This window comes from Hyperoodon ampullatus (assembly GCF_949752795.1).
Source record: "Hyperoodon ampullatus genome assembly, chromosome: 1".
Classification (NCBI taxonomy): Eukaryota; Metazoa; Chordata; class Mammalia; order Artiodactyla; family Ziphiidae; genus Hyperoodon; species Hyperoodon ampullatus.
In genome coordinates, this window is record NC_136914.1 from 53,329,062 (window position 1) to 53,344,840 (window position 15,779).

General features: G+C 40.2%; 1 protein-coding gene across 1 annotated transcript; it reads left to right on the plus strand.

Moving 5' to 3' along the window:
- Positions 1 to 1,085: 1,085 nt before the first annotated feature.
- Positions 1,086 to 15,779, plus strand: GRSF1 (G-rich RNA sequence binding factor 1; the record flags this gene model as incomplete). The annotated part of the gene is made up of 10 exons (XM_079706755.1): positions 1,086 to 1,439; positions 3,973 to 4,129; positions 5,160 to 5,315; positions 5,714 to 5,857; positions 6,650 to 6,785; positions 10,801 to 10,985; positions 11,939 to 12,060; positions 13,654 to 13,789; positions 14,442 to 14,517; positions 15,499 to 15,779. 9 exons carry the CDS (start codon positions 1,086 to 1,088, stop codon positions 14,489 to 14,491), a joined length of 1,440 nt encoding a protein of 479 aa, XP_079562881.1. The 3' UTR covers positions 14,492 to 14,517; positions 15,499 to 15,779.

Consider the following 15,779-nt stretch of genomic DNA (forward strand, 5'->3'; position numbering starts at 1 on the left):
TTTCCACAGTAAAAAGTTTAAAAATTTTAGCTTTTTCTATTTTTCACTCTCTGAACTTCCTTGAGAGGGGTCCTGGCCACAGGAGGAGGAAAACTGCACAACCATTCCTTCGCAAACCTCTGCCTGTCTATTCCTGAATCCTCAGGAGAGGCTTTAATCTTTGTTATACAGGTTTCACCTGCTGTCCGAAAGCAGAGCGTTCCTATGAAACCTTTTGGAAGCCAAAAAGGCATAAAGTGAGGAAGCAATTACCCTAGGAGACATCTTGCTAAGGAAATAAAGCACAGATGTTCAAATACACAGTTCAAAGCTATGGCAGGGAGATGCTGAGTACAGTTTCCCAAGACAGAGCTTGGCGATGCCACTGCAGCTTCTACCACGGCTGCTGCAAAACAAACGCTGACTACTATCTTAAATTTTCGCCTTTCCCCATAAAAGTGAAAATCACATTTCTTTCCACTAGCAAAAATAGGCACTAATATGGGTCTTCGGTAAAAGCGAAGCGGCCTGTTGGTGAACTTTCTAACAGCAGAGGAATACCTGTATTCGTTATTAACATATAACAAGTATCTATAGATTTCATTTTAAAACAAAGAAAGCTGGCTTTCCGCACATAACCCAAGCTGGGGGGCGGGGAGGGGGCGTTATTAAATCTCCGCCAGTATTATCCCAACCTCTTTTTATAACCAGAGTATCACAATTCCTTCCAGGAACGGCCCTTTTGCCCCTCACGTCACAAGACTGGGGAGAAAGTGCAGAGCGTCGGTAGATCTCCGTTCCAGGGCTCAGCCCTCCAGAGAAGGAAGCCTCGTCCTCTTCAGGCCTCAGTTTCCACCGAGTGAAAGAATAACCGGGCGATCATACCGGCTCCCGGCCCCTCCCGGCCGGCGGGCAGCCCCGCCCCGCCCCGAGGGCGGAGACCGGGCGGAGCAGCGCGCTCTCCTCCGCCTCCTCCCGACTCGCCGCTGCCCCTGGTGCCGGCGGCGCATGTGCCCGGCAACCCCTCCCCGGCCCTGGATTCCACTTCCCCTCCGCTCACGCTGCAGCCGCAGCCGCCTTCAGGCCCCGCGCCGCCTCCGGAGTCCATGGCCGGGACGCGCTGGGTGCTCGGGGCGCTGCTCCGGGGCTGCGGCTGCAACTGCAGCAGCTGCCGGCGCACCGGCGCCGCCTGCCTGCCCTTCTATTCGGCCGCCGGCTCATTCCCCTCGGGAGTCTCGGGCCGTCGCCGCCTGCTGTTGCTGCTCGGGGCCGCCGCGGCCGCCGCCTCTCACACGCGGGGCCTCCAGACTGGGCCTGTGCCGGCCGGGAGGCTGGCGGGGCCTCTCCCAGCGGCCGCCTCCGCCGCGGCCGCGGCCGCCGCCTCCTACCCGGCCCTGCGCGCCCCTCTGCTGCCGCAGTCGCTGGCGGCGGCGGCGGGCGCGGCGCGCGGTTACAGCCAGGTACGTGGGCGCCTAGAGGGGCCGCGCGCGGGACCCTTCCCCGGCAGTGCGCACGCGCCCCCGCGCCCCTCCGCGTGCGCCTCGCGTGCGCGCCCGGGGATCCGCGGCACGCGCCACAGCCCCCCGCCCGCTCCCACCCCCGCCCGCCCAGTCCTCCTATTGGGCCCCAGAACAAGGGACGCTCTCGCAGCGCTCGGGTTTTCTCCTTGTTTTGTTCTCCTCTCGAGTCTCTGGTCGGTTGGGCAGTGTAAGTGTGGCTGGGGGTGAATGTTGAGGCCTTGTTTCCCGCCCGCCCATGGTAGGTTTTGTGAGGCTGTTGACGCCCCCACCGCGCATCTCTGTCGCTCTCCGCCCGCTGGTGGTAAAGTTGGGAGGCCGGACTCCCGGAGGGCTGGGACTCTCCGTGCCGCCCGAGCACTAGGCCTGAGCGGCCCTTGGTGCGCCTCGCGGCCGGCTGCTACGAAGGTTCACGCACACACTTGCGTGGGCTGGGTTCGTGGAGAAGGAGGCTGGTCCTCAGCGCTCTCCTCGCTCTCGTGTCCCTTGGGAAAGGCGGGCTGCCCCGGTTACTGAAGGTCACCTCTGCACCTTCACTTCCTCTGACAGAAGGTCCTTTAGGACCATGGGTCACCGCTGATGGGAAGGACAGTTTGGAGACTATGACATTGGGGGAGGGGGACCGAGGAGAGGAGGCGTCTGGGGCTTAGGCGATGGTTTGGGGACCCAGGAGTGTGAGTCTACAGTATTTTTTTTTTTTGAGTCGGTGTGTGCTTTAAGTACTCGCATTGCAAATATTTTGTGCCTCGTAGGAAGCTTTCTTTTCTGCTTGTTACGTGGCATCTGGGAAATGTCCGCACACTTTTTGACTACCATGTTCCTGATGCCTTGGGTCATATTTTTGTTAATTCAATTTGTGCTTCTCCTTGAACTTAGGGAAACTGGGAAGCTAATCAGCATGGCTGCTGTCTTCCAGTGGCTGAGCTAATTGATTTGAATCCTGGCCCAATACTTTCTGCTGCCCTTTTCAGTGAAAGCTTGTGATGCTTATGGAATTCTGGGAAAATGGGGAATGTTGCTCTTATTAAAAAAAAAAAAACAGCAACAAAAAAACTGTCTCTAATAAGCCTTTGTGACCTGGTTACTCTCTTTACTTGATTATTTTTTTCCGTGAATTTGACTAGCATAATGATATCTGTTGAGCCTTTGCTAGTACGTAAGCCTCTGTGCTTACTTTTATTGTTGAGTGCATAAAATTATGTGTAAATCTCCATGAAAATGATGGGGATATACAAAGGAGTGAAGTATCTTTCTCAGCCCAATAGAGTGCAAGTCACTTGACTTAAAGCCTGAGTTGTCTTCCCATGTTGATAATTGAAGTGCTTGTTGCATTCTTATTAAATAATGTATGAGGCCTCTGCTAGAGGTTTACATTTATCATTGACTCCTTAAAATTAGACATAAGTCTTCGTGTAAATGGTAGGATGGTACAGAGGAATCTATTTCCTTAGCCTAGTAGAGTGCAAGTCTTAAAACCTGAGTTTTCTTCCCTGGTTATGGTTGTGGTGCTTGTTGGAATCTTATAACATTTCGGTTTTTGTTTAGTGTTGTAAAATAGAGTTCTTTGGGTATGTCTCAGGCTCCTGTTACCTCACACTACTGCCGTTGCCTTTTATGATCTTTCCCTTATTCAGTTGGTCTGACATACTAGTTGACAAATTAATCTTTCCAAGCATCCTGCTGTCTTGTTGATTTACACACTTCTAAATGTCTTTTATTAGCTCCCCTTTGCCTACCAGGTTAACAACATACACTGAACTCAACCCTCAATCCCTCTGCTATGTTGTACCCAGTTTTTTTTGCCAGCTCATCTTCTTTGGCTCCTAATTGTACCCTACAGTTTAGCCAAATGGAATTATTGCTGTTTTGCAAATGGGCTTCTGTTCATACTGTTTCTTCCCCTCACTTCTCAAACTGGAATGCCTATCCTTTATATATTGCTCTCAGAATTCTAGCCTTCCTTCAAGGCTCATCTCATATCATGTCTTGATTCTTCTGTTGGTGCTCTGTTTTGAATTTCTATAATATCTTGTATCTTAATTATAGCCCTTAAAGCCTCTGTCTTGTGTGCTTGTCTTAGTCTGGATGGTAAGCTTTTTGAGATGAGGGCCTAATTATGGTGTGCTGTGATTAGGAGATACATATTTGTTAACTTGAAGGGACCCCTGTTGTCCTGTCTTAACTAAAACACTATTATGAGGTGTACTTTGGGACTGATGAATTTAAAAACAAGCCTGGAATAAAATTTATGTCCTGCCAAACCATTAGGCTATACATGCTTGTTGCTTTAGGATGTACAGTTTAAGCCAAAATAGGATGAGTTAGATTTGTGAATTTTACTTCTTGCCTCTGAAATACTAATGGTCCCCAAAGAATAATATCTGGGGTGTTAATTTGTAGAAATAAACTTTGAAAATAAATTTTCTAAGTAGGTTGTTCAAGAAATATTTCTACATTTCTTCATTTCTCTTGGAAGGAGTCCAAAACTACCTACCTGGAAGACCTTCCACCTCTCCCTGAATATGAATTGCCTCCGTCCAAGTTAGGAGAGGAAGTGGATGACGTTTATCTCATTCGAGCTCAAGGATTACCGTGGTCATGCACTGTAGAAGATGTGCTTAGCTTTTTCTCAGGTATATTTTATGTGTGTTTTGAATATGTAATTTCATCTGACTGAAAGGTAGTCCCATAAAATTCAAGTTAGGCTGTGCTGTAGACATCTTATTTGATGCATGGGAATTGTCTCATTCTGGCTGGTTACTTATGCATAGTGACATCATGTGTATCATTTGTCATATATACCAGGTTGAAAAAATTTTAATGTTAAAACTACATGATGCAAAACCAGTTTTCTCTGAAGTTTTAATATGTACATATCAAAAGGTGAAACCTGTTAGCGGGAATATGTTAGTGAGAATATAGGTTGAGTAGCTTTTTATGTAGTAACATATACTTAGAATACAAGATCACTTAGCAAGTGATATGATTCCCTTAATAACATGTTTGAAGGTTTATGCATCTGTAGTTAAAGTTTCTGTATCTGACTGATTTTTAATTTTCCTCCCTCTTAAGAAGCCTTTAGAAGATGTTGCCTTAAATGTTATAAAACAGTGTAACACTGTATTAAGTACCTGATGTACATTTGTGTGGATCAAGCAGTTTATAAAGCCACTTACATCTTCAGCTTGCTCCCAGTATAAGTAGTGTGCAGTATGGGGATGTCTTTCTTTGGTAATGAAAAGGGGGAAAAGTTAAATTATTCTTATAGGAGATATATTAGAGTTCTTATGGATATGATCATAATGAAAGAAGACACTTACGCATAAACCATATTTTAATTTCTTAAGTGATTTGAAACTGATTGTAGAAGCATTTGGAAGTCCATATTACATTTTGTATTGAGCCTAGCCTGATTTTCCATTTAATGATCAGGGGGTCATAAGCTTTTGTGCTAAGTTTCGCTTATTTCTCCACATGGAACATTTTAGAGACTACCAGCTCATCAGCATTTGGACGGCTTCAGTGATGGGGGTTTGTGTAAGGAAAATGACAGGCATTTTGGATCTTGCTTTGTTTTGGTTTTGGAAGATTGCAATTCTAGTGACTTGTATGATCTAAAACTTTGATTTCTGGTTTTAATTGATTTTACTCACATACTTTCAGACTGCAGAATTCGCAATGGTGAGAATGGAATCCACTTCCTCTTAAATAGAGATGGGAAACGAAGGGGTGATGCCTTAATTGAAATGGAGTCAGAGCAGGATGTGCAAAAAGCCTTAGAAAAACACCGCATGTACATGGGGCAGCGGTATGTGGAAGGTATGTGAAGTCGTGTTATAGCTTTTCGGGTTCATTACATTGACTGTACTTTTCAAGGCAGCTTCATTTGATCCTGTGTTAGATATTATGAATAGTGAAGTAGTTAGATACTATGAAAAACCCTTTTCCAGGGTGTGAAAATGAAGCACACAAATGATCTCAGTTTCTTATCTATAAAATGAGGGTGTTGACCCAGTTTACTTCAGAAGTTGTGATGTTACAGCTGGCGCATAATAAATACTTGATAAATGTCATTTATTATTTTCTCCAGAGAAGTAATTAAAGTTAAAAATACTAGTTTTTAGATTCCTGGATAACACACCCAGTGTGATTATTTTTTTAATGGCTTCTTCCTTTGTTATGTAAATATTGCATACCTTTTGTGCTCTTTTTCTTAGTATATGAGATAAACAATGAAGATGTGGATGCCTTAATGAAGAGCCTGCATGTCAAATCTACACCTGTGGTAAATGATGGCGTGGTTCGTTTGAGAGGACTTCCTTATAGTTGCAATGAGAAAGACATTATAGACTTCTTCGCAGGTGCTTTTCGGTTATATTGTGTTTGGGGCCTCATATCTTTTCCCCCCATTGTTTCCTTCTTTATCTTAGGTGAACCTTTTCCTGGTAACTGCATGCAGTTATATTAGGTTGTTTAGGGGAGAACGTTTCACTTTGATTGCCAATATTTATAGATTATATAAGTGTTTTGACCTAAAACGCTGATCTTTGGGGGTGTTATATTTCAAAATAATTTAATGTGGAGTTTTTTTTGTTTTTTTTTTTTTACTATTGAGGAAAATATCCTCTCATGAGAGTGGCTATATTTGTCTTAGACAATAGTGATTTATATTATCTAAAAGCATTAACATCTAGGGAATTCCCTGGCAGTCCAGTGGTTAGGACTCTGCGCTTTCACTGTTGAGGGTGCGGGTTCAGTCCCCGGTCAGGGAACTAGGATCCTGCAAGCTGCACAGCACGGCCGTTTAAAAAAAAAAAAAAAAAGCATTATCATCTAATTCTTAGAGGTAAAATATGCACCAGTAGTGATGTTAGTCTAAATCTCTGTATATAACTAATGGCAAAAAACCAAATTGTGTGTTTTCGATGAACTGCTTGGACCCTAAATGTTTTGGGAATGTGTGGGTGTTATTAGCTTTTGGCTGTTTTCTTCCCATTAGGCATGTATTCAGCTTTGGGACTGGCAAAATAGCCCCACAATTTTACTAATAAAATTAAAAAGAAATTCTTAGTATGTGAATGAATGTGTTAAGTCTAAGAATAAAGAAGCTCCTGTTAGCAGCACTAATTTGTAATAATTTTTTGACATCCTAGGACTGAACATAGTAGACATTACTTTTGTCATGGATTATAGAGGGAGAAGAAAAACAGGAGAAGCCTATGTGCAGTTTGAAGAACCAGAAATGGCCAACCAGGCCCTTTTGAAACACAGGGAAGAAATTGGCAACCGGTGAGTGAAGCAGATACTAATGATGCAGAAGGATCATATTGGCCAATACACTGGGTCGTTTTGATGAATGCAGTATAATATGACTGTAAAATTATCTAAACACAGAAAAAGTAGAGAGAGTAGTATGATGAGCTGTCAAATGCCCATCACTTAGATTAACAAATTCTTAACATTTGTTGTATTTCCTGCATCTGTTTTTTTTAGTATGCATCTTTAAGAAAACATTTTTACATGATCCCAATATTATCACATTTAACAAAATTAGCGATAATTTATTATCTAGTGCCAGTCTGTAATCACATTTTCCCGTTTATGCCCAAAATGTCTTTCTCCAGTTGCTTTTTTTTTTTTCCCTCACCAGAATCTAGACATGGTCCATAGGTTGTACTTGATTGTTATGCTTCCATTTCTCTTCAATTAGAGCAAATCCCCATTTCCTTTATTTTTATGTTCCCTCCCCCTTTTTATTATTATTATTTTTTCTTTTGGCTGCATGGAGCGGCTTGCGAGATCTTAGTTCCCTGACCAGAGATTGAACCCAGGCCCACGGCAGAGAAAGCATGGAGTCGTAACCACTGGACCACCAGGGGATTCCCCTCCCCCTTTTCAGGATGCAATTGGCTTTTGAAGAAATTGAGTCATTTGTCCTGTACAATGTCTCACGTTCTGTGTTTATCCTTTTGCTTCCTCACAGTGTCACTTAACTTGTTCCTTTGTATCCTCTATTATTTCCTGAAAACTGGAAGTTAGATCTAAAGTCTTAGATTGATTCAGGTTAACAATTTTGATATAGATACTCTATAGGCGATACTGTATACTGCATATCACATCACACTAGGATACACATAGTGATGGGTTGAGTTCATTTGTGTTGTTTAGTTTTCTTTATTTCTTTTTCTCTTTTATTTTACTCTTTTTTTGTGTGCTCATTGGTGTGTTAAGTTTGGGGGAGTACTCAAAAGTGTCAAATTTTAATTCATTGTCTTGCTTGTTTTCTGACCTTTTTTCTTGACTTCTTTGAATTTTAAAAAAGTCTTTCCAAAGTCATTCTATTTCAGGATCTACGTATAGAATTGGTTCAAAGGTCTTTATTAAAAAATTTTTAATGAAGAAAATACATGCAAAACACACACACACACCCTTAATTTTCTTTCAGTACTCTTCATATTTTCTTATAACTGGAAACACATCAATAATATGTTTTTATGTGGGAACATCAAGGCAGTGTATAGATCTCTTCAGTAAATTAAATGTTGCAAATCTAGGTCTGTAAATGCAAAGGATTTGTACAATTCAAGCTTAATAACCTAATTTGGAAAAGCATTGTTGAGAAAAAGAAAACTGGTTCCAGAAGCTTGGATTTAACAGTTCCACAGCCAAACAGATAGCAAGTTAGAATTGACATTTAGTTCATTAATTCTCATTAGCCTCTTAGTGAAGTCCTGGGAGAAGTTAGTTCCTCATATACTGTGACTTTTAATATCTTAAACACATCTGATTAATTTTCACAGAATTGAATTGTAAGACCTCAAGAGATTGATTGTTAATCAACTGTAAAAAAACAAAATGAAACCTTTTTTACTAGATTCTTTTCATACACACAGTTAACCTTTGCATTTTTGTCCGCATGAAGCAAACAGGGTAGAAAACATTGTTAAAATGTATATGAAGAAAACTTATCTTGGGGAGGATTAAATCAGTGACCTGCTCTGTTGAGAGTACTTTTTCATGGGTGAATATCTTTGTCCATTCTTACTTTATGCCCCACCTGTTGTCTTTGGACACCTGTGTTCGTTAGCTATCAGAAATAATATGTATGCATGTTTTATTTTAATTTATTTTATTTAAAAAAATTTTTTGGCTGTGTTGGGTCATCATTGCTGTGCACCCGCCTTCTCCAGCTGTGGCAAGCGGGGGCCGCTCTTCGTTGCGGTGCGCGGGCTTCTCATTGTGGTGGCTTCTTGTTGCAGAGCACAGGCTCTAGGCACACGGTCTCCAGTAGTTGTGGCTTGAGGGCTCTAGAGTGCAGGCTCAGTAGTTGTGGTGCGTGGGCTAAGTTGCTCCAAGGCATGTGGGATCTTCTGGGACACGGCAAGATCCGCCTGCATTGGCAGGCGGATTCCTTTTTTTTTTTTTTTTTTTAACATCTTTATTGGAGTATAATTGCTTTACAAAGGTGTGTTAGTTTCTGCTTTATAAAAAGTGAATCAGTTATACATATACATATGTTCCCATATCTCTTCCCTCTTGCGTCTCCCTCCCTCCCACCCTCCCTATCCCACCCCTCTAGGTGGTCACAAACCACCGAGCTGACCTCCCTGTGCCATGCAGCTGCTTCCCACTAGCTATCTGTTTTACGTTTGGTAGTGTATATATGTCCATGCCACTCTCTTACTTTGTCACAGCTTACCCTTCCCCCTCCCCATATCCTCAAGTCCATTCTCTAGTAGGTCTGTGTCTTTATTCCTGTCTTACCCCTAGGTTCTTCATGACATTTTTTTTTCCTTAGATTGCATATATATGTGTTAGCATATGGTATTTGTCTTTCTCTTTCTGACTTACTTCACTCTGTATGACAGACTCTGGGTCCATCCACCTCACTACAAATAACTCAATTTCGTTTCTTTTTATGGCTGAATAATATTCCATTGTATATATGTGCCACATCTTCTTTATCCATTCATCCAATGATGGACACTTAGGTTGCTTCCATCTCCTGGCTATTGTAAATAGAGCTGCAATGAACATTTTGGTACATGACTCTTTGTGAATTATGGTTTTCTCAGGGTATATGCCCAGTAGTGGGATTGCTGGGTCGTATGGTAGTTCTATTTTTAGTTTTTTAAGGAACCTCCATACTGTTTTCCATAGTGGCTGTATCAATTTACATTCCCACTAGCAGTGCAAGAGTGTTCCCTTTTCTCCACACCCTCTCCAGCATTTATTGTTTCTAGATTTTTTGATGATGGCCATTGTGACCGGTGTGAGATGATATCTCATTGTAGTTTTGTTTTGCATTTCTCTAATGATTAATGATGTTGAGCATTCTTTCATGTGTTTGTTGGCAATCTGTATATCTTCTTTGGAGAAATGTCTATTTAGGTCTTCTGCCCATTTTTGGTTTGGGTTGTTTGTTTTTTTGATAGTGAGCTGCATGAGCTGCTTGTAAATTTTGGAGATTAATCCTTTGTCAACTGCTTCATTTGCAAATATTTTCTTCCATTCTGAGGGTTGTCTTTTGGTCTTGTTTATGGTTTCCTTTGCTGTGCAAAAACTTTGAAGTTTCATTAGGTCCCACTTGTTTATTTTTGTTTTTATTTCCATTTCTCTAGGAGGTGGGTCCAAAAGGATCTTGCTGTGATTTATGTCATAGAGTGTTCTGCCTATGTTTTCCTCGAAGAGTTTGATGGTTTCTGGCCTTACATTTAGGTCTTTAATCCATTTTGAGCTTATTTTTGTGTATGGTGTTAGGGAGTGTTCTAATCTCATACTTTTACATGTAGCTGTCCAGTTTTCCCAGCACCACTTATTGAAGAGGCTGTCTTTTTTCCACTGTATATTCTTGCCTCCTTTATCAAAGATAAGGTGACCATATGTGTGTGGGTTTATCTCTGGGCTTTCTATCCTGTTCCATTGATGTATATTTCTGTTTTTGTGCCAGGACCATACTGTCTTGATTACTGTAGCTTTGTAGTATCGTCTGAAGTCAGGGAGCCTGATTCCTTCAGCTCCATTCTTCGTTCTCAAGATTGCTTTGGCTATTCAGGGTGTTTTGTGTTTGCATACAAATTGTGAAATTTTTTGTTCTAGTTCTGTGGAAAATGCCAGTGGCAATCCCTATCAAACTATCAATGGCATTTTTCACAGAACTAGAACAAAAAATTTCACAATTTGTATGGCAGGCGGATTCTTAACCACTGCACCACCAGGGAAGCCCTGCATGTTTTACTTTAAAAGAGTTCAATGTAAAGTTACTTTGTACCATTTATGCCTGTTCACTTTTGCTTTGACATAGATATATAGAGATATTTCCAAGCAGAAGGAATGAAGTTCGAACACATGTTGGTTCTCATAAGGGAAAGAAAATGGCATCTTCTCCCACTGCTAAATATGTAACTGAGCCAGAAATGGTCTTTGAAGAACATGAAGTAAGTGAGGATATCCGACCCATGACGGCTTTTGAAAGTGAGAAGGAAATAGGTAAGGATTTGCTTCTTATTGAAACTCATTGGGTCTGCCTTGTACGTTTTGATATTTGTTAAAAAAAAATTTTTTTTTATGACCATGTTGTATCAAATTGTAGATTATAGGACAAAGGAAATTGAGTTAAATATTTAATATGTCTTTGAGTGTAGTATGTGCTATGAATACAGTCATCCCTCAGTATCCCCAGGGGATTGGTTCTGGGACCCACCACGGATACCAAAATCCATGAATGCTCAAGTCCCATAGGCAGCCCTCCATATCCACGGGTTCCACATTCACAGATATGGAGGGTTGACTATACATGCAGAAGGTCTTAATTATTTCATAGTTTTTTTTTTTAATCTAATCATTTTTGCAGATTCTGTGTCAAAACCTGGGTTGCACATATACAACAAAAAGAAGTAAGATGTCAACATTTAAACTTAAGATGGGAAAAGATGTGTGTAGAGAGCAGGATTGTTAACTAAAGTAAGGTGTTTTGTTTGCCTCTGTGTTTAATTATGCCTTTGATTCTTAATCCCAAAGCAACATTTGGAATCTTTAAAAGTTTGATAAATACTTTTTAAGTTTGTGCTCTAGGATTATCCTGTTACCATATTTATTCCTTTTTCTTTTTTTTTTAAAGTGACTGTAACCCAGAGAATTTCTCTTGTCTTTCTTTTTACGTTCATAATCATTTTCCCGTCTCTCAGTTGTTAGAGAAAGGTACGTTCTTTTGTAATCTGGTAATGGTTTGAGACACTAAATCCTTATGAGTGTTCAGGTGATACTTGTTAGGCAGCAGAAATTTCAGATCATCTTGGCTTTTAAAATTGAAACCTTCTTCGTTACTAGGGTATTTCAAGAGTAGTTGAGGATTTTGTCATAAAAGTCATTCCTAATTATAATCTGCTAATAACTTTTGAAGTGTTTATGTTCTTGACAGTTCTTTTTGTCCCACTTCTTAGAATTGCCTAAGGAGATGTCAGAAAAGCTTCCAGAGGCTGTTGATTTTGGAACTACGTCTTCACTACATTTTGTCCACATGAGAGGATTGCCTTTCCAAGCCAATGCCCAAGACATTATAAATGTGTGTGGCAGTAAGATATCCAATCTCAATAGCTTAGAACAAAAGTTCTAAAGTTTTGAACTTCTATTTAGGGAAGGTAGAGAAGAAAAATATAGTATTTCTGCAGTATCTTTGGACAGCAAGGTGGCGTCTCCACAGTTGTGGGGGCTTGTTTTATTTTCTTTGGCTGAGAGGTGTGGGTTTTATTACATTTTAAGGTCATGTGTATAATGGATAATAGCATTTCATAGGTGCAAAATAATATGGCGTAGGTTAAGTATTCAACGTAAAAAAGCTTGGTCTTTCTCTAAATTAGTTAAACCCATTCATTTTTAAAAATTAATTAATTAATTAATTAATTAGGTTGCACCGGGTCTTAGTTGCGGCATGTGGGCTTCTTAGTTGCTGCTTGCCAGCTCCTTAGTTGTGGCAGTGGGCTCCTTAGTTGTGGCATGCGCGAACTTTTAGTTGTGGCATCGAGCCAGGGCCCCCTGCATTGGGAACACAGAGTTTTATCCGCTGCGCCACCAGGGAAGTCCCTCAACCCATTCATCTTTGAGTTTAAGAAAAAGAGACTCCAAGAGCGTTTGTTACAAGGCAGTTATATACTAGACACGAATCTATTACTCCTAAATGCCTGGAGTTATCATTACACCATATAGCCTTCTTGCATCCAGCTTCCCTGATTTTTGAGAAAAGGAATTTTTTAAATATATTCATTTTATGATAGATACTCTATGAAATGAAAAGATGAAATAACAAAGTCCTTATTGACTTCCTGAACTCCAGGATGTGTGCTTAAGGTAGATGCAAATCTAGGATCCAGTTAGTAGTGGGGCCTCAGAATTAGTTAGTAGTGGGGCCTCAGAATTGTCTTTATTATTTCACAAAACCTATTAGGAATCATATTTTTACCCAAATGAAGGTTGCACAGTCTCATTAAAGAATTGGTTTGGTTTGGAATATTAACCACTCAGTGTGGTAGCTCTGTTTAGGTAGTGCTGATAAGAAACTTATTATCAGCTCCATGTTTGATTAAAACATGGTGAAAATGAATTATTAAGAAATGAAGTGTAAGGACTTCACTGGTGGTCCAGTGGCTAAGACTCCGCACTCCCAATGCAGGGGACCCAGGTTCGATCCCTGGTTAGGGAACTAGATCCTACGTGCCACAACTAAAGGTCCCACATGCCACAAGTAAGATCCAGTGCAGCCAAATAAATAAATAAATAAATATTAAAAAAATATAGAAATGAAGTATATTTGACGGACAGTTTTTAGAAACGGGAAAGGAGGTGTGTGGGAGGAATAATAAAAGTGGTCCTTGTTGGTATAAAGAAAAGTTTGATAACTATTATATATTATTGTATTGTGTATATAGTTTAAGTTTTCTGTGAACAGATATTTGAAATGTAGCCGTGAGTTCTCAGAAGATCAGAAGAGCCAGCAGAGGTGGTAGATGTGTAACTACATTGTTGCTTAAAGAGATTTCCTAAAAATAAGTTTATCAGGTGTATGAATCAAAGTCTGAAAGAAAAATGCAGAGCCACCAGACTTCTAGAAATTGACCTAGTAACATTATGTTCCTTTTGGCTTCCTTTGTTTGTTGTTTAGTTTTTTGCTCCACTGAAGCCTGTTAGAATCACCATGGAATACAGTTCCAGTGGGAAGGCCACTGGAGAAGCTGATGTGCACTTCGATACCCATGAGGACGCTGTTGCAGCTATGCTCAAGGATCGGTCCCACGTTCGTAAGTGCTGCCCATGGTTTTTGTTGTTATTTTTGATGTCTGTCTTTGTTTACAAATGCCTTTCTCTGTTTTTTGTGGGGTTTTTTTGTTTTGAGAAAAGCCAGCATAAATCACTTTTATTGCAATAATAAATCTTGAAACTCATATGTAGTGCAGGGGGGTAGAGATAGGGGTGGGGGAGTAAGCAGCAGTTTCTCTCACCAGATCACTACACAGGATAGCAAAGGGATGAGAGGCGGGGAAGGAGAAGCCAGGAAACTCTGAGATCAGCAGGGGGAACTGAGCATCAAAAAACAGGAGATGCTGAATCTGTGATGACCAGCATCATTTTCTGAAGACAACACTCAGGGATTTGTCATGATGGCTGGGCTTTCATGGGTGTTAAGTGTCTACAAACAGTACCTTCAATTTAACTTTCGATTAAAGTTCTTAAAATTTAGGAAGTGGAGCTTGGATAGCTATGAGATTACAAAAGTCCTAAATATCCATTAGAAAAACCACGGGATGGGAAAAAAAAGCCAGGTCATGAAGAAGGCTTCAGAGGTCCCTGCTGGCCTGGGGACAGACACCTGTAGTGTCCAAAATCTCAGTGAAAACGATCTGCTTTCAAAAGGCAGAGTGTTAAGAACGGATCCTTTTTTGTCATTCTCAGACCATAGATATATTGAATTGTTCCTGAATTCATGTCCGAAAGGAAAATAAGACTTCCAGGGATTCCAGAAAATAAGGTAAATTTAAGAGGTGCAATTGTGTAAATTATCTTCGGTTGATAAGTTAATCATTAACTCACAAATTTATAATATGGTTGAAAACCGTTCTCTTTTTAATAAAAATCAAACTAATCATGATAATTGAAGCCTGACTATAGGGAATGAAATTCTCCTGGGAAATGGAATTCATTATGATCGTATAGCAGCTTTGAGTATTTTCCCCATTAGAATCTTTTTGCGTCATTCCCAACATTCATCATGCTATGTGCTTAAATAGAACTTTTCATCTTTAGTAGCTGTATATTATAATACACTGAAAATGTGCCTTGTGTTAGCTTGTCGTCCTATAAAATTTACACACGTTTCCTCAGTTCTAAGGTATTTTTTAGATATTTGAAACCAGGGTGTGTCATGGATTTGTACACTTAATGTAGCACTGCTTCTTTTCCTGAAATGGTGTTATGAAAATTGTTGTCCTAGGAAGTACATAGATTTCAGAGTTTTATCTGTGACAAATCAACTAAATACGTTTTGATGTCCCTTCCCTGACTCAGTGCTATGTGTTCTCTTTTTCCCCATAAAATCTTTTAATATATTGTATTGTGATCATTTTTCTACATGTAGTGGGGCATTCCTTTAAGACACTTACCTGTAGTGATTTCTTGAAAACACATGGGGCATTTCTTTACTATAGTTGTCATAGGCTATTTTTGGATATAAAGTCACACAATCTTGTGGGACTTAAATATTTACATTAGCTAAAATCTATGCAAAATATATTCTGCGCCCAACTCTGAAAATCTACTATCTTCATAGCAGGCTGCAAACACTAATGCCTAACTAATTTTCTTCACCTTAGCTTAATTGGTTTGTCAGATAACTTTTAGTAAATCAGAAAGAAAAAAAACTATTGAATTTGTAGTTTTAAATGGTACGGGAACTTGTGCAGCACTTTTTTCATTTTGAGTAAGCATGGAACATTTTTTGTTTTATTTTCAGGATGAAGCAAGAAGCATTTCATTTGCACATCTTTCTTGGACATGGGATCTAAAGTTCCAGTTTTTCAGCAGCAACTGCTAGAGAAACCATTTGGGGGTTTTGGGTTAGTTGCTTATAAGAAAAATTCCATAGTGGACTGTTTAGAAAGAAAAAGGAAAGATTCAGTTTGGGATTGTGAAATAATAAGTAAACCACAGATTTACTTTTTTGTTTAAACTGTCCAGGATCTGATTAAAAAATCTGGTCTTTATTTTATATGATTAAACAGTTTTCATAGACGA